The following is a 20,000-nucleotide window of genomic DNA, read 5'->3' as shown; positions in this document are numbered from 1 at the left end:
TTCATTCATCTTTAGGTGTGAATGAAACAAATTTCAACAAATATTTTTTGTAACATTTCATTTACAAATAATTTATTAGATGTCCACCTCAGTGGACAGCGTGCATTCTGAACATGAAATATGGTGGCTTGGCTTACTGAAGTCCAAATGGAGGGGCTCAAGTACAATAAGGTCTTCAGCAGCTGTGCTTAATAGCAAAAAATAAATGAATAACAATTTTGAGTACCTGTCCGCTGTAGTGACCATTATGCATCAAAGGGTTAAAATAATGACTCAAGTCCGGCTCAAGTCCAAGTCATGTGACTTGAGTCCACACCTCTGCTGTTGGCTTTCTGGAGAGCATGTTGTCATTAGCTGATGTAAAACCATGGAAAATAAGTCAACACTAGAGATCAGGAGCTGCGTATCACCTCACAAATCCCATTCTGAAAGGTAATCTGGACCATAATCTGACACTTTGACATCTGATCAGAAGATTCCTATTTCAGAATGATTCCGTAAAAAATTACAACACTACGAGCAGCAAACCTGATAAAAGGGTCATTTTTAGCTCGGGAAGCAGGTAAGACAGCTGCAAGAACGGCAGCAGGAGAAGAGTTTACAGGAAGTAAACTCTTCATTTGTACATGGCATTGACTCAAGCTTTTGATAAGGATATTTAAAGCAACAGCGTCCTGTTAGCCAGTCAGGCATTTTGGACAATGGAGGATTGTTAGAAGTGGATAGTGTAACGGAATGAAATGACTGTTTTCCCTCTCCTCTGACACAGGACTAGTCTGCATGAGATATGGTCTCGAGGTCTCGTGCATTTGCTTATAAACTGCTTCCTTTCAGCTCAACAGAAGAATGAAGAAAGGACTCTCTCCTTTTAATTAATCAAAGAACTCTATTTTAATAAAGCTAATCCATCAAAGTGTTAGTCAATAATAAGATGTGACCAATCTGTGAAATGAAAATATTAATTACTTTATTATAATCCTATAGAATATAATAAGTAATATGACTTTAAATGTTTCCACTAGGACTGATCTCACGTAGCGTTAAGACATGACACATTGCTTTACTGATCCAATCAGAATCTGCCAGATCTGACGGAGGCGTGGTTTTGGTGGTGTTTGGTAAATCTGTCATCTTTTCATTCGACCATAAACCAAAACATCCGAAGTATAAAACTATGCCCACGTCATCTCTAACGCCAGTTCAAAGCGTTCTAGAGAAGTTGTCGGAGTGGCCAATCCGTAACTTTCCTCTTCAGCTAAAGAACCAACGACAAGCTGGATAAAATCTGTTGCTGATCCAGCTGCTGCAACGGTTCCTTTCAGAATAAAAGCTGAACCAACACGACCCAGGTTTGGGTCTCGCTAGATGCCAACAAAACTGTCGAGACCCCGAAGTATCTCACAGACTGGTCTGGCCGGAACCGCTGCTTTTCCTACCAGCTCGGTTCCAGAAAAGGTCAAGCTGGACCTCGACATTCCTGATCTAGACGGGGACTTCCGCTAAGGTACGTAGACCGACAAATGGCGTCGAATGTGTTTATGAACCTCCTAACCAAAGCTTAACGCGAAGACATCACCTTCATTTCCCATCAGAACCAATCGCTTCTTCGGATTTGCTGGTTCTGATCAACATTACACCTCACCCCATTCACTGTCTCATCCAACTTAGTTACACCATACATTTAGTTAGTTAGTCTAGTTTAATCTGTTTAGTAATAAATCTTTAAACTTGACTCTCTCTCTCTTCTGTGAATACCATCCATCCATTTTCTGAACCCGCTTGTCCACGCAGGGTCACGGGGGGGCTAGTGCCTATCTCTGTTATCTAATCCCTGCATTAAAAAGTTCCAATCTTCTGGTTTAAAATAACCTCACAGATCCATAAGGTTGATTTCATATTTACTATGGAATCCTACGCCTTATGGCTCATTAAATAACATGTAAGTTAAATCATTACAACAGCCTCAGAGTTATCAGGAAGAGTCGCATCCTGCTGAAGGACACTTTTGTGATGAATCTAGACCATGAATCCAAATCTAACCATGTTTCCTCCCTGATTTAATCTCAGGATGAGCTCCCTTTAGGGAACAAAGCTAGCTTGTGAAAGAGGACCCTATCTCTAGGCCTAGAGCGCAGGACACATCTTTGCCCCGAGGTCCACAAGCAAGTTAATCCAAATCTCCTTTCATTATTTTGATTCATGACTTCTTCAAGAGACTGGACTTAAACAGCTCGAGCGCAGAAAACACTTTCACTACCTTAAAGCATAAATGTAACAGCTTCATTTGTTTGTTGCGTAAGTGGCAGATATTTGCTGTCCTTTTTATCATTTCGATATTAAAAAGGTGGAAAAGGCTGGAAGGTCTAAAAAGATTCATTGGGATATAAACCCCCACGAGAACCGCGTCTGAGAGCTGAACTACATCTCAATTACCTCCAGGGGACTGCCGAAGTACAGCAGCAGGAAAATATGGCAGATACAATATTTAAATTGACTGTCAGTGAAGAAAAATGCTGCTAAGCTCATATTTGATTACATATTTCATAAAACACCACCGCAAATGGATGCACAGCCGTGCAGCTGCTCCTGCAGCTGGAGATCCGTTAGTAGACCAGGCCAAAGGGATGGACCTCACCGCTCAGAGGTGATGGATGCCGTGCTGCCTGCACACAGCCTCCTGTAGTGCATCTGTGTGAGCAGATGAATGGGGAGGAGAGGCTGCAAATTGGGTCACACGAGCGGAGCGTTTCTGGGTAATGTGGTAAAAATGCTGGAGGTGTGCGGTTGGGTGGCTGCACGTGTCTCCAGCTGGAGCACAGCGCCTCGGTTTGCTCGTTTGTAGCAGCTCTCCAGCTCCTGGCTTTTAGAAAATTGAAGCTTTTTATTTATAATAATTAGATTAGCTCTATTTTCTGAGGAATCCAACTTTGCTTATTGAATTTTAAATAACTGAGTGTGATTCGCAATCTTCACCGACAAAAACTGTTAGAAAATCCTCATTTTAAATTCATGTTGGATAAACACAATTATTGTGTTTCCTGTCTGTTTGGTTTCAGTCTCAAATGCTTTGTTGCACTTTATACCCCGAGTAGCTATAACACACTGAAGAATTTAAACATCAACTCTATTTTTTTTCCCAGTTCTTTAATGCAGCATCAACACAAGTCTACACACAAAGGAGCAGCAACTTTAGCATTAGCCTGGAAAACCTGAACGCCCAGACTGAGACTCTGGTTTATGGAGCCAGAAATGACCCGACTGACAACGTTTCCATGACTCTGGCCTCATCTGCTTGCTGCATCAGTCAGTATTTATACCAGGAGTGTTTAATAACCTGCATGGAGTCTAAAATGTTGCTGATGTTGTAGGTCAGGAGTTTTCAGCCTCGTTATTCAAGGAGCATTGAACATTACGGACAGCATTAGCTCAGGTGGTAGAGCGGGTTGCCTCATGATCGGAGGGTCATGGGTTCGATTCCAGCTCCCGCCAGGGGTATCCTGCTGTTGTGTCCTTGGGCAAGACACTTCACCCAACTTGCCTGTGTTAGTGGTGGTCAGAGGGGCCGACGGCGCCAAATGGCAGCCTCGCCTCTGTCAGACCTCCCCAGGGCAGCTGTGGCTACAAGTAGCTTACCATCACTAGCAGTGTGTGAATGTGAGAGTGCGTGAAAGCGTCTTTGGGGGTCTTGAATTATTTTATTAAAATTATTATTATTCATACAGAACTAGAGTCAGAAGCAAGTGAAGTTGTCCCTGTTGACCAGAACCACCTCTGTACCACAGCTAGAGGCTCTGTCCCTGTCAGCATCATCAATAATCTGACCTGACAGACCCAGATACAGACCATGATTGTTTCATGAATGCTATGCTAATTTATGACTTGTTTTTCTTTTGCTGGCTGCAACACAAATGACCCTAAAGTTTATTAGAGTACACTTCTGCTTTTAAATCCAGCCGCCATTCATAATCTGACCCGCTTCATCCTCACTAGGTCTGGGAGCTGGTGTCTATCTCCATCAGTCCCCCGGTGACAGACGGGAGACACCAGGACAGGTCTCCTGTCCATCACAGGGACACATAGGGTCACACACTCACTCGTACCTAGGGACGGTTTGGAGTCTCTTGTTAACCTGAACTCCATCTTTTTGGTCTGCAGGAGGAAAACGAAGAAAACACACTGATGCATGTGTGAGAAGAACCCTTCTCAGGGTGAAGTAACACTGCACCAACATGCAAATCCAACCATCAAACTCTACGAGCACCAGTGTATCTAACAGTAGAACGACCATGGCCTGTATTTGATATAGCGCCTTCTAGAGTCCTAGAGCCCCCCAAGGCGCTTTACAACACAACCAGTCATTCACCCATTCACACACACATTCACACACTGGTGGGGATGAGCTACGATGTAGCCACAGCTGCCCTGGGGCGCACTGACAGAGGCGAGGCTGCCGAGCACAGGCGCCACCGGTCCCTCCGACCACCACCAGCAGGCAAGGTGGGTTAGGTGTCTTGCCCAAGGACACAACGACAGTGACAGACTGAGCAGGGCTCGAACCTGCAACCTTCCAATTACGGGGAGAGCACTTAACTCCTGTGCCACCGTCGCCCACTATAATAACCATGGTTGGAGATGGATGGCTACGCTTTTGAATATTACATCACTGGATGACAGAGCAGCTCCATTTCACTCGTAGTTTCATAACACAACTCCTAGTTTTTCTTTGTAAATCATCCGAAGGAAAACTCTGCAGGTAATTTCATTGAAAGGATCAGTCATTAAAGAGCAATTCACCCCCAAATTAACTTTTTTTTGCTGATAAACTAAATAAATGAGTGTCTAATCGTGCTGCAGACACGTGTCGTCAATAATTTGGCACTTCAGTGCATCTTAGTTAAAATTTAAATATTCTGCCTAAAACTGGCAGTGTTGTGCCGTTGTCAGGTAAAAACTCTGCACTGTATTTGAATTTAAATCTGCCACCGCTATTGGCTAAGAGGTATGCTATGATGTAAATTGGTACATTATGATGTCACAATGCTGTTGTGAGCCTGAGTGTGAGTGTGTATTTGTTAGCAGCTCCGCCCTCTCGGTCTGCCTGGCAACAGCATTTGTTGCATTTTTCAAACATGAAGTGGGAGTGGCGTAACACTCTTGTAGGGGGTGACTTGCTCTTTAAAGCTCACATTCATTGACAGAACGTGCACATGCTTTATCATCTCGTATCACATCACATCCCCTGGTCGGAGCTTGTCTGTCAGCCCACGGCTTTCTCCGCTCTGATCTAATTTCATTAATATCGGCGTGTGGGAGGCCTCCTTTGGGTGGTGGGCGAACGCACGACGAGGCCAGGGGCGGGGGCGGGGGTGGGGGAGGTCCTTCACCTTGGCACAGATAAGAAGACAAACTGGATTTGAGGGTGGATAGATCTTGTCAGCAGCGCATGCCGCCTCTTGGCAAGAGAAGAGAAGTCGATACAGAGCGGCTCTTTCTTACTGCCTAAGATTTCCAGAATCTGCAGCTCGGCGGTCTCGTACTTCAGTAGATGATGGAGGATTTCATTTGATGCCAACTGGCTCAACATGAGTGGATCTGAAGGTCATTGAGACTCATTTCCAGCCCGGAAAGCAAGCGGCTGCAGACAGAAGCTGCTGAATCTCTACTGCTGGCTTGTTTTAATGCTGCGAAGCAGACCACAGCCTTGGGTTGGTGCTGATGCTTCACACATGAACAAAAGGATGTGAGTGGGTACAGTGGTAGAGAGTGTGGGGGAACCTTGAGGCATATGGCAGGAGGCCCCCACGCCTCCCAGCTAATTGAGCGCTAATGAATCATGGGTTTGGCGTCTAACATGTCCCTGGTGATGGCTGGTGTCATTGATGCATTGATGATGCCCTCTTCTCGGGAAGTGGAGCGGGCAGCGATGGCCGCTGGGGTTGAACGGGGGAGGGGAGGGGGGGTGCTGACACTGGCGGCCTCCAACTGAACACTTCAATCATTCACCAGATGTTACAGAGCAAGGCACGAGGATCACTCGCCGCTCGGCTCGGCCCAGTGGAAATAATTGTGTGGCGGGCTGGCAATTCATCACCCTATTTGAGTCTGGAAACACAGCACGGCGCCGGGGTCGCTCCCTCATCATCTGCTCAACAGGGTCGCTGCTGCAGCAGCCAAAACACTTCAGCTGAACGGGGCTTCAAAAGTCTCGATCATCAGTAATCACTGGAACATTCATGTGTTTTTATTTAAACTCGGATAACTTTGCCATTGTTATTTTTCCATTTCAGTGTTTAGCAAAAATAATTGACCTCCTCTGTAATCAGGTTTAAGGCGTGTAAACAGAACGGTCACATATTGCCTGCATGATTGGTTATTGGAGAGCGTTGAATGAACTCATTTATACAGAAATAGAGCTGCAATTTACAGCCTCATTACAAAGAGAGGAAAACAAACCGTGGTAATCGCCTCTTCAGTTAAGGGATGGAAAAATAGACCTTTTCCCAAATGTATTACTGAAACATGTCCATGCTAAAAAATACAGAGAAAGCATCCTAATTCACCTATTTTCCACTTGTGGATTTAATCATTTCCTAAAAGATGTCACTGAGAAGTTGACCCTTGTTTCACCCAGAGGTGAAAGCAGAGGTGGAACCAAACCCAGCGGCATGTTTATGGTCACCTGTTCTAAACCTCTCGTACTTTTGCTCACATTTGGTTTTTTATGTTAAGAATGAAATCTGACGGGGATACGGTCCTGGTTTTAGTTGTTAAAATTAGCCGGTTTGGGTTGTGTCCCATTCAGACGAATGTGAAACTCTAAAAGCAGGGTGAAGAGCTCTAGGACATGCGTGGTGATCATTTATCGGTGGTCCTGTCTGGGTTCTCCCTGAACATTGATAAATGTTATTTTTTGAACTAAATTACAAACAGGGGCGTGTCCAGAGAGTGGCCTGGGGTGGCACATGCCACCCTTGGAATCTGATTGGCCACCCCAGGTGCCACCACACTAATTTACCTTTAAATAGACTTTTCATTGTCCACAAAAGGCTTGGGGGTAAAACAAAAAAAGCACAACCATTGGTGCCACCCATGCACAAAATTGTGCCTCACCTGGGCCACCCCATTTTAAAAGATCTGGACATGCCGCTGCTCACAAATCCTCAAAAACCTTACACAGGGGATCTCTTCACGAGTGATGGGATTTATGTCTCTTTCGTGGGAGCCGTTCATTAGTCGGTCGTTTAACTCAAAGCGTCGTTCAAAAGACTGGCTCCTTTAAAAGAAGTGAAGCCCGGGGGGGGGGGGGGGGGGGGGTATTAAGAGCAACGTGTTCCTCCAGTGTCCGTTAAGTCGCACGGTGTTGGGTAGCGCTCATCAGACGTCCGTCACAGCGGTGTTTGCTACCGGAAAACAAGATGAAGGGCTCTCTACAGGGACTCTGCTCTCATCATTCATTTTTAAAACCCGTTCAAAAGATTTGATTCGTTTGTGGACATCACATCACTGCCCCCTATAACTGCTCTGTCTTGCGGAGGACCTAATTTGCGTCTGTGTGAAACACGCATAGGAAAAAAAGAACGACAGAAAGAACGACCCCCCCCCCCCCCCGCCGTGACTAGGCTCCCATCTTTCACGTTTATCAGCCTTTCAAAAGAATCAGTTCGTTTGCGAACGTCACAACTCTACTCTTCACCCTGAATTTGAAGATAAGCAAAATATGTGGTTTAGAATGTTTATTTTTACATTTGAACATGTAGAAATAAATAATTAATTTGATTTGTCAACAGTTCTGTTCATTACCTGACAGAATTCATGAGAGAATTTCTAGGCGCAGCCGTGGTGTGGAGTGTGTCGAGTTTGGTGGCAGGAGAATCTCGTCTCTGCTTTTTGCGGATGATGTGGTCCTCCTAGCTTCATCCAGCTCTGACCTTCAGCTCTTGCTGGGTAGGTTCACGGTCGAGTGTGAAGCGGCTGGGATGAGGATCAGCACCTCCAAATCTGAGACCATGGTTCTCGACCGGTAAAGGGTGGCTTGCCAACTCCGGGTCGGGGGAGAGGTCCTACCTCAAGTGGAGGAGTTAAAGTATCTTGGGGTCTTGTTCACGAGTGAGGGTAGGAGGGATCGGGAGATCGACAGGTGGATTGGTTCGGCGTCTGCAGTGATGCGGACGCTGAGCCGATCTGTCGTGGTGAAGAGGGAGCTGAGCCAGAAAGCCAGGCTCTCAATTTACCGGTCGATCTACGTCCCAATCCTCACCTATGGTCATGAGCTTTGGGTAATGACCGAAAGAACGAGATCGCGGATACAAGCGGCCGAAATGAGTTTCCTCCGTAGGGTGGCCGGGCTCAGCCTTAGAGATAGGGTGAGGAGCTCGGACATTCGGGAGGGACTCGGAGTAGAACCGCTGCTCCTCCAGATCGAAAGGAGTCAGTTGAGGTGGTTTGGGCATCTGGTCAGGATGCCTCCTGGACGCCTCCCTGGGGAGGTGTTTCGGGCATGTTTCGACCTAGGACACGTTGGAGAGGTTACATCTTCAATCTGGTCCGGGAACGCCTTGGGGTCCTGCCGGAGGAGCTGGTGGAGGTGGCCGGGGAGAGGACGGTCTGGAGCTCCCTTGCTGGGATGCTGCCCCCCCGACCCGGACCCGGTTAAGCGGAGGAAGACGACGACGTTATATTTTAGTAGGAGTGGGACTCAATAAAAATATATCTAATTAATCTGAATCTTTGCAATTAATTAATCTTGATTAATCACAATTTAAGCTTTCAAGAAAAATTAGTGAGGTAAAGAATAAAAAAATAGACCGACATTAATATTGTACACTCAAACCAAAACATCAGAAAAGATCTGAAAGTGTTTAGAAACATGGTGCTGAACTGTGAGAGGTCATTGTGAGTGCTGCTGTCCTGTTACTGTTCCTTTGAGAGACGCGTTGGTTGTGACTGGGTCAGTGGAAGCTGAGCTGCAGCTTTTATCCCAGCTGCTTGTTGGGCTACTTTAATAAAACACTGTTAAGAACAGAACATCATTCTGTCTGCTGCTTTCATTGCTGCACAAATGTTACAGTGATAAGAATTGAGAGAATGGTAACTGTTGGCCAACACCTTGTTATGTAATATATCCCTGTGTTGTTGGATGGTGGGCCAAGCTGGAGCCCAAATGTTGACAGATTAAGGAGAAATATTAGAGTTTTGTCCCTGGAACAAAACAGGAACATAAAGAAATGATATGGAGAAGGTTTACAGAGAGGTGAGATGATTGAACACCTATGTGTGCTTGGAGCTGAACAATAATGAGGCCTAATGGGCTCGATACACGGGAGGCGACAAACGGCCGCGATCAGCAAAATTCTTTGCTGTCGCTTTTATTACCTGACACACGGTAGGCGACCCGCGGCAGCGGCCAGCGGCAAAGCCATCGACATGTTCTGTTCCGTGGCGAAATCGAACCTTCCGTTGTTTTGATTGGCTGTGTCAGGTTGGAGGGAATTAAGGTTATTTAAGCGGTTCAGAGATAAAAAAGGGGTAGATATGATGTTTCACAAGGTGCTGCTAGAGTTGTGTGAAATCTTACTTCTGATTTTACTATATATGTATATATATATATATATATATATATATATATATATATATATATATATATATATAATAAATGAGAACGGGTTCATCCCATTTTACAAACCAATACTGTACAGTTCTGGGAAATCCATCACAGCAAGTATCAACTTCTCCATGTTTGCTCGGAGGTGTACGGAGCATCCTGTCCACTCATTGGTCAGTGAATGAAACCTCCGTTGATTGGTCCTCGTCCGAGCGACAGCGATGAAAAGTTGAAAATATTTCAACATTCTGGGATTGCGTCGCCTGTGCACAACACGTGCACGAGAGCATAATTTCACACGCACGTTTTTTGTGTTTTGCTTTGTCGCGCATGTCTCATTGAAAACGAATGGAAGACAGGCGATGTCGCCTCCCGTGTATCGAGCCCACAAGGCAGGAATCCAACAAGATAAGCAAGAATTTGGGTCTTTCTGCAGGAGTCATTTGTCTAGAGGTGGGCTTATAGAGGTCACCAGTTTGTCAGAAAGCCACACACACACACACTCACATGCACATGCACTCAGCAACTCAAACCTTCACATCCTCCACTGACTAACCCCACTGAGATGCGGCTCCAGGTGTGAACGGGTTGAAGATGACAGCACTCTGAACCAAAAACTTCCACACTGGCATACAGGAATTAATTCCATCATATGTATTTATACTTTTATTGTGGTGGGATAATGATGTCAAAGCTGCTGATGAAGACTTCCTTGGTTCAATCAGACACCGAAGGCTCTGGCGAAATTGGATCCAATTTAGCTCATTTGTCCATTTTTATATGTTCCCAGCTCTCTGAATTATTGCTGTCACATTGTCGTTGCCCAGCCTTTTCTGTTTTTCTGTTGTGTGTGTGTGTGTGTGTGTGTGTGTGTGTGCGCGCGTGTCATTCAGCTTCCCACAAAGCTCTACTATCTGAGCAATCTCCCTCTTTTGTCCAGCTGAGACAGGCGGCCCCACCTCTGACCTCCCTCCACCGGGGCACGTCTTCATTAGTGACCGGTCTACATGTCATAAAGGCGACTAGCAAGATAACATGTGGGACTTGATTTCAAAAGCTTATTAGAAACTGCTTCAATATAAAATATGGGCGATCCCAAAGTGCCACGCTGACAATCTCTGGCTTACTAATTGTTAGGTGGTCTTGGAAAAAAAACCATGCTTGGCCAAGTTTATGATGAATGGATTATTTGAAGGAATCCAAAAGCTGTGATGGAGCACCAGGCGTCCAATCACAGTCCAGAGATGACGTCAGAGGATCTTTAGAAGAATGTCTAAACAGCAGAAAATGGCTGTTCCAGATACATCAGAAAGGGTTTCACTTTAACGTTTTACAGAAAGTGTGAAAGGGAAAAGGGCAATTTGGTCATAATTGGATGAGAAATATCTCCCATGTGTTTGATTTGCTGTCACCAACTAAATTAGGAGTCTTGATTCCACAGAGAGAGCCACCAACGAGCTCTTAGTGGGCCGTTAATGCTCTCTAGTGTTTGGTTGAGCTCCATCTTAAGCCCCGCTGCCTTGGGATGACAGCTGAACTGTGTGTGTGTGTGTGTGTATGTGTGTGTGTGTGTGTGTGTGTGTGTGTGTGTGTGTGTGTGTGTGTGTGTGTGTGTGTGTGTGTGTGTTATAACTGAGGAAGTGAGGATCTGTTCTAAAGTAAAGGGATTATAGGAGGCAGTCTGGGCAGCTGGGTGAAGTAGCCGTGAACTTTGGCACCAGAGTCTGAACGCTTGACTTTGCTTCCATCCCATAATACACAAGATACTGTAAGCATGACTCTACTGGAATACAGTGAGGCCATCACTTGACCGGGACTCAAGGCCGGATTGTAATATGGGCAAACTGGGCACAGGCCCAGGGGCCCACAGCCACAAGGGGGCCCACGCAAGCAGCAGTATTTTTTTATTTTTTTGTGCAGCAGTCTTAACGTTGGAGAAAAATGTTGACAAGTAATAAAAATTTTGCCCACATTTTCTAAGTTAACACACATTTCTTTTAACATTTTTGCATCTTTACTGTTCCTGCTTCAGCCTTCTTCCTGCTGCTCTAAACAATGAAAGAATCATTTCATTTTCTGTTCCTCACTTCTGATTACCTTCAGTGGTGTCTGTTTGTTGCAACCACCAGGTACAAAAACTAACTTGTTTTTATTTGACTATTTTTCTGTCCTGCCTGTTTATTCAACACATTCTCACACCCTAAGCGTCGGAAACAAACGCTTGGTCAGCCACCCTCCACGTCAGACCCCAGACGCCAAAAGTGCCCTTTTTCGTTACTTATGTGCGAAAAGGGGTTTTCCCCTTTTGTAACTGCAGATCCCAATGTAGCGTAAAACTGACGTGATTAGATATCCGCTGATGCGGCACAGAACCACCTCGTTTAACCGCACCTAAACCTTAACGTTTCGCTATTTATAACCTTCCCCTCTCCCTCATCCTAACCTTAACCCTCTTGCTACCTAAAACGTTACTCTCACTGTGATCAAGCGTTTGTTTCCCATGCATTCTGACTCTGACAGTCAGAGTCTGACTGTGAATTTTCGTATTTGCCGCCCAAGGGGAACGTTAGAACATACCATCTGGCGAGGGGGAGGTTACACATACCCTCTACTTTTAACCTCCACCGTGGTAGTTGAAACCTCCCCCTCGCGTTGGCTCAGTCCAAACTCGACCAATCATGAGGCGGCTCCCGCCGTTCACTTCATAGAGCCGGCTTTTAGAGCGATCGACACATCACTAACGTGTTCCCTGGCAAGATTGTTAAGGTTAGGATAGGGGTGAGGGGAAGGTTAAATAAGAGGATGAGGTTAAGGTGAGGTACAATGAGCTTTTTTGGTGCCAGTGTAACGCTGCATTGGGATACAACGGTAGCGGACATCCCATCGCTTCAGTTTTACGCTGCATTGGGATCTGCAGTCAAATAAGGGAAAACCCCTTTTCGCACATAAGTAACGAAAAAGGGCACTTTTGGTGTCAGGGGTCTGACGTGGAGGGTGGCTGACCAAGCGTTTGTTTTTGACGCGCTGGCAGTGAGAACGTGTTGGTTTATTATCTTCCTGCATCTCCTCTCAATCCTAAAGAGAAACTGCTACCTGGCTTCATATATACTCACCTTATGAGTTACCTTTGAACTGCAGTTCTAAAAGATCTACCGACCGCAAAATCAGCAGAGTGTACGCCGGGCACCAGAGGACAAAACAAGTGATGCGCCCCGCTCCACAGCAGTAAAACCCATGAGGCACAAATAAAAGACAGAAAACATAAAAAGTTATGAGCCGACATGAACGATCGCGTGTTAAATTTGTTTTTGAGGTGGCGACACTTTGAGAATGTTACTGTGGCCGTGCTCAGGGCGCATCTGCCTGGAGCGCGTCAACGATCAGAGCTCTGCGCCTCTCAGCTCTAAATAATCCCACCAGAGGCCACCTGAATAATCTAATATAAATAGAACCATGATCGTTTTTGGGCTAAAAAACGGTCTACAGTCCATCTTCCCTAATGTGTTTGTGGCCCTGCGGATTTTTCTAACTCTACCTGCACTTCTTATATGTACCTCTCAACGTAGGACTCTTTCATAAGGATACCGCACCGTCAGCTACGTCAGCCCAGACAAGAGCAGAGAAAATAGAGAAAGAATAGAGGATCATCCTGTCTGGATGTGGATGGAGATTACATTTTACAGCAGCCTGATCATCATTTAAATACATAAACCATCACCTGTCTTCTAGTCCACGCTATCAGCATTATTTTAATTGGTGTTTGTGTGTGTGTGTGTGTGTGTGTGTGTGTGTGTGTGTGTGTGTGTGTGTGTGTGTGTGTGTGTGTGTGTGTTTTCCACTTCAAACACTGGTCTAACCAACCAGACCAGCGTGTCCAGTAACATATTAATGTTACAATTAAACAGTTTCACTTCATGTAGGCTAGGAACGTTTCACCTGCCGTGGCCCGACCGCTTCTGCTCCACATAAACTTTGTGCGTGATCAAATTTCTCTACAGGTGCTTTCTGAGCTGAAAAGACTATTCTGCCTCAGACTGGATGCGTCATGCGTCTCCATATTAGAGACGGGAACAAGCGCTGTTCAGCCAAAGTTTCATAATCAGAGAACATTTTTCCAAATGACACATCCCTCAGAGAGACCGGCTTTCCAGACCGCTTCAGTGGGAGGAAATCGCATGCGCCGTGGTTCTGCGCTGCGCTCCGAACCCCTCTGCAGATCTTCAGCTCACTGTCCACCGTGGGCGCTCCGAGCCGCTCTGAGCACAGTGTCCAGTATAAAGCTCTGATGTTCTGATGGGAATCATTTCTTGATTGATTTAGTTACCTCCGCGATGTGCGTAACGATTAAAATGTCAGCTCATCTGTATCAGTGTGCGTCGGGGTAATTCTTTCAAAACAACCAACATCCTTGAATTTATCCGTCAAAATAAACAGTCAAATGGAAATATCTGTAACCTGTTATTTAACTGTTTTGCCTTCTTGTGAAGATTGTTGCAAAGAGAAACAATTAAACTTGATTAACCCCAGAGCCTCAGCTTGTCAGGAATCTGGACTTTGATGAAATTGTAAATTAATTTACTAATAGAAAGGCCAGAAAGCAGTTTTGCTGAAGGCAAGAGTGGAGACCGACAAGAGGAGACAAAAAGAAGAGGAAGGAGACAGGAGACAAGAGGAAGAAGGAGACGGGAGTCAAGAGAAGGATGGAGACAGGAGACAAGAGGAGGAAGGAAACAGGAGACAAGAGGAGGAATGAGGCAGGGGACAAGAGGAGGAAAGAAACAGGAGACAAGATGAGAAAGGAAACGGGAGACAAGAGGAGGAAGGAGACAGGAGACAAGAAGAAAGGAAACAGGAGACAAGAGGAGGAAAGAGACAGGAGACAAGAGGAGGAAGGAGACAGAAGACAAGAGGAGGAAAGAAACAGGAGACAAGATGAGAAAGGAAACGGGAGACAAGAGGAGGAAGGAGACAGGAGACAAACAAAATACATGCAGATATTTAACCCTTGAATCAACATAAGTAAGCGAGTTTTAATATTGACAATTTTATGAAATGACCAAAAAGTGCTTCTGAATGGCAGTAATGTTGGGGGAAGCCGAGTGGAGTGTGTGTGTGTGTGTGTGTGTGTGTGTGTGTGGGGGGGGGGGGGGGGGGCTAAGCACTTTGTGCCCAGGGGCCCCTGCAATGATAATCAGGCCCTGCCGGGACTCTTTGGTAGATTGGTTCCGTAAAACTCTCCCAGTAGTCGGCCTGCAGCCCAGTCCCTACCCCTGTTTTGTGTGAGTGTTCAAGCAGAAAACACAATGCATCAGTGGAGGCCTTTGTCCCAGTAACTAACTGGTGATGTTGGCTCATATTCAGGTTCATCAGAATGGTGGTGGGGTGAACAGCATATCACTAAGAAAGAAATCTGTTCATCTTAGTTTTGAGACACAACACTCTAAAAGATGCATGGTAAAAAAAAAAAAAAGTAGAGTTTGGACTGGTGATTCTGGCCCAGCATGGTCGGGTTCTAGAACTAGAGGTGTGGACGCGAGTGACAGTACTGATGTTTGGCTTGGACTAGTCATAAAAGGCTTTGGATCCGCTGGCTCTGTCACATTTACCCTTAACAGAAGCTTTCACAACTTCTGAACACAATCTATGTAATAAAATCTCGTCCAATGACTTGTTCAGGACTCCAAATATGGAGGTGCTTCCAGTGTTTTGGGCCCCATGAAAAATTGTTATTTATATTATATATCTCCCCTACAACTCCCCAGGACTTGTACTTGACTTGTGACTTGCAAACCTGATTCACCTCACGTTGAAACATTGGAAGTTTTATTCAAACTGTAAAAGAAGACGAGTGTGGGTTTCTGCGATCAAAGCAGGTTTAATCTGGAAAATCCCACAAACTGGCGCAAATGCCACAAATGACGCATTTCAAACACCTCCCACGCCAAGGGATTCCGTGATAGCTGCTGTTTCCGTCCACGCGGATCCATGCGCGCTCCGGCTGACCGAGAGGATCCCGCACAGGTTTTCTGGACTGAGCGGCCCGCTCTGCGCTCACTTCCCTCCATCCCTCCCTCGTCCGTCCCATCCCTCCATCCACAGGGTCCCGGCGCAGCCTGCGGAACATTTGCTATAAGCTTCTGCACAAAAACAAAATCAATAGGATGCGTCATCGTTCACCCATTCACCTGCTCCTAGTGCGTTATCGCCCAGTAGGCCGAATACGCGTCTAACTGCTGTTGCAGCAGAACATCTCATTTCGGGGGGGGGGGGGGACCTGAAGCAACACGGTGTTCGGACTCAGCACTTAATCACATCTGAGCGCAGTTTCATTTGCGCGCACCCCGATGTGGGACAGCGACCTGCGCCTTGCAGGACATCCACATCCGCTCCAGGTGGACAATTATATCCGAACCCATCTGATGTCCTGCCCCACCTCAGCGGACCGGACCGGACCGGACCGGGCCGTCACCCCTCTCAGCCTCCAGACCAGAAACCCTCCCGGCGCATCGCCTCGCATCCTCAAACAGCTGCGTTACTTTCTCAGTTTGAAAAAGCTGAGATGCCACTCACCTTCTCTCATCGGAGGCTCCTCCGCGCTGTCCCATTTCTGCGTTTTAATCCACATCTGTGACCCGCTTCATCTGCGCGCTCTGGTTTCTCCAAATGAAGGAGGCAGAGGGAGTGGGAGAGGGAGAGAGGGGGAGAGGAAGCGCGTCTAAGAAAATCCATTCCTTAATTCCATTTGCCACAAGGTGAAGTCACGTTGTCTTTGCTCCAGAGATGTTCACGCTGCTGTAAAAGAGAGGAATCCGTCGGAGCTGAATCTTCTCCTCTCCTGCGCCGAAGTTGCCTGGTTACCCCTGATTCTCATTCAGGGAGGCTGAAGCGCTGCAGCAGCGGCCAATCATAGCGCCAGCCCGGGAGATTAACTGTTTCTTGGCTTCACTACATCCACTTTCAGGCTGAAAACGAGGAGAGTGGGCGGGGAAAACGGGGCCCCCGGTGACAGAGAGGAAAAATTAAAATGCACAGAGGATAATGTGGAGAGAGGGGATGCATTGGGGGCGGGGGGGGGTATGGGGATTAAACATTGTCAAATAATAAAGGAGGAGCGGAGGAGGGGGAGTTATCACAACAACAAAGATGAAACATTTCCCAGCCTTCAAACTTTATAGGAGATCACCCCCCCCCAACACACACACGCACACACACACACACGCACGCACACACACACACACACACACACACGCACACACGCACACACACGTACGCACGCACGCACGCGCACACACACACACACACCAAAAGCAATACATCAGGGTAATTGATCACCCCTCCTTTGACCATCCATCCATCAAGCAGAGGGCCCCTCCCTCACCCCTGCCCCCTCCGCTCACCTCATCATAAGCTGTATTGATTCCAATCCTCCCCTCCTCGAGAAGGTGAGAGGTGGAGGGGAGCGTGCCAGGTTCAATCATGCCTGCAGGTGGGGGGGGGGGGGGGGGGGGGGGGGTGGAAGACTCAGTCAGCACCCACTTCTGTTCTCTGAGGTGGGGTTGGGGGGGGTGGGGGGGGGTGGGGGGGGGCTTGTACATCCAGGTCGTGTGAACTCGTGGTATCAGACCGGCCCCCACAGGGTGCCCTACAGAACTGCTGGTGCATTATGGGAGAACAGTTGGGGGTCCTGGTGGGGAGACAGCCATCTCCTCAGAGACAACAGGGTGGAGGGGGGGGGGGGGGGGGGGGGGTGACCCACATGTTGGAAGCAGGCACTCGCGGTGGGGAACATTCCTGCACTGCAACATAAACCCAACGGACTTTCATTGCTTCAGCTCTTTGGAGAGAACATAAACAGAAAAGCTGTCAACTTTGTTTCTGTTTCATTTTTCATTCAGACACGGACTCTGAAGGCATCGTAGCATCACGGCGCTAAAACCTGCACCGTTCAGGATTAAAGGTGAAGAACATCCATCCATCCATTTCTGACCAAATCCATAAACCAGATCAACACGAGGTTGGTTTAATGTACGTTTTAAAGTTAAAGTTAAAGTCCCATTAGTTGTCACACACACAGGTGTGTGTGCGAAATTTGTTCTCCGCATTTGACCCATCCCCTGGGGGAGCGGTGAGCTGCAGACACAGCCGCGCTCAGGAACTATTTGGTGGTTTAACCCCCCAATCCAACCCCTTAATGCTGAGTGTCATGCAGGGAGGCATTGGGTCCCATTTTTTCAAAGTCTTTGGTATGACCCGACCAGGAATCGAACCCCTGATCTCCCAGTCTCAGGGCGGACACTCTACTACTAGGCCACTGAGAAAGGTGAAACAGGAATTTTTATTGAACCGCTTCAAAAAGAATGACAGGAAAATGATGTCATAACCAGTAATCTCTTGTTTGTGTCACTTTTTCATCTTAAGGCAAACACAACAAAACTCTTAATACTGGACTCACTAGAGCAGGGATTCCCAAAGGGGTGCGCGAGCTGCCGCTAGGGGGTGCGCGAGGTGAAAAGTGTAATGGCTGCGGAGCTCAGAGAAGTCTGTCATATGTCACCATTAGCGTAGAAACTCATTTGTGGGTGGGCCTAAGAAAAAGTAAGTGGGCACAATAAATGTAATTGAAAACAAGTATATTTTTGCGCGCACGTCCTCCGCATGTGCCCTAGCTTCATAATAACAATGCGCCAAGCTTCAGCACTCTGGCCTGCGCACGCCGGTATGTTCTGTTTTTGATCATTTTTAACGGTGTTGGAGGAATCTGAAGGTGGCGAGTCATTCTGGCAGATTGTAATTAACACCTGTCTCATGCAGGTGTTCTGACGTTGTAAACCTCACACACAGAACATTGTGGATGTAACTAAATGAATCAAGAAATGATTCCCATTCAGGCTATTGACAGCGCGCTGACGATCTGAAGTTCAGAGTGCGTCTGTCAGAGGTCAGACGCGTTCCGGCTGAACCACGGCTCACGGGTGCACAAGTGAGCACATCTGGGCTGGGCAGAAGTCATTTTACAACACTGGTTTAAATAGCGCCGATAACGAGACGCGGTGACTCGAGCGGCTGTGCCGCGTGCGCGCACACACACACACACACACACACACACACACACAGATTCAATAAGCGCACACGCTGCTTTAACTCCGGCGCGCCGTCAGACTGAAGGCAGAAATGAGCGCTGCCTCCACCGTGATAAAAACTTTTAAGAGGTTATTTTTCATTCAAGGTCAAATTAAGATATTAGCTTCTGGGATGAGTCGGGTCCGCTCCAGCCAGTGACTCCTCATGAACCTGACCACAAGTCATGTTACTGCAGCATTTGTTATTCCAGTCCGCGTGGCAGCGGATCACAGATTCAGCCTCACCATGAAACAGCAATAAGTCGGTCTGAGGTAAAAGTGAACATCATGGCTATATCTTGTCCCCTATTGACATTTGATTACGCACAAGTAGGTGATCAGCTCAGGTTTACGCAGAGCAGAAGGAAGGAGAGCGCTCTGGCCGCACAGGTTAAACGTTCCTACTTTAAGAAAACTGTTAAATTGCATTGTTTATGTGCTACCTGGGCACTCTAAATATTTATTTAAAATGAAATCAAAGGAAATTGTAATGGTATCGAATGCTTATTAATTACTATTCAAAAAATGAAAGTGATGGGGAATTTTTTTAACCCTGTCTGTTTAGCTTGACATCTGATATATATATATATATATATATATATATATATATATATATATAGAGCCATGCCTCGATGTGGGGGGGGGGGGGGGCGTCGACATGGTCGGGACATAGAAGGGGGTGCGCGGCGAAATAAGTTTGGGAACCACTGCACTAGAGCATCAAAAGATCTCAAAAAGCAACAAGCTGGGCCTCTTTCAGAAGACAGAGGTCAAGGGTCAGGGGACAATCGCTTTTTAGAAAACTACTTTTTGTAAACTTGTTTTGTCTGACACTGATTTTCATCTGTTCAGGAACATTTAAAGGAGAAAACAGAATAATTATGTCTGCAGGCTCATGAGTCTGTTGACGGGGACCAGAACCTTCTCATGACAACTCACCTATAACACACAGCATACGTTGTAGTTTAGCCATTGTGGTGCTTTTTAGTTCTGGTCACCTAGGTAACAGGGCTGCTACCTGATCTACAAAACTGACAACCTACTAGTCCAAATTAAGCACAGTATGAGTCCAAGAGCAGGGCCTTAGAGGGACCACCACACCGAGCCTCTGGTTGGGACATTTTAACCAACCTGGATTCAACATCAGGATGCAATTTATTTGAATGGATCTTATTTATATGATGCTAAAACACATGTGAGGTTATCTCAGGCCACTGTGTTAACATCAGCTGAGTTCATTCTGATTTATTAGAGTCCAAATGCAACCCAACCCCATTTAT

At 46.5% G+C, this 20,000-nt stretch overlaps 1 protein-coding gene across 1 annotated transcript in view; it reads right to left on the bottom strand.

Moving 5' to 3' along the window:
- dab1b (DAB adaptor protein 1b) overlaps positions 1-16,456 on the bottom strand; it is an 86,356-nt gene extending 69,900 nt beyond the window's left edge. Inside the window, exon 1 of the mRNA XM_054742713.2 lies at positions 16,172-16,456. Within this exon, the coding sequence (XP_054598688.2) occupies positions 16,172-16,226 (55 nt within the window). The 5' untranslated portion in view covers positions 16,227-16,456. The remainder of the gene's footprint in view (positions 1-16,171) is intronic.
- Positions 16,457-20,000: the final 3,544 nt, after the last annotated feature.

This window comes from Nothobranchius furzeri, chromosome 11, assembly GCF_043380555.1.
Source record: "Nothobranchius furzeri strain GRZ-AD chromosome 11, NfurGRZ-RIMD1, whole genome shotgun sequence".
Taxonomy (NCBI): domain Eukaryota; kingdom Metazoa; phylum Chordata; class Actinopteri; order Cyprinodontiformes; family Nothobranchiidae; genus Nothobranchius; species Nothobranchius furzeri.
The sequence above is the reverse complement of the archived record's forward strand: the minus strand, read 5'-3'. Positions and strand labels throughout refer to the sequence as shown.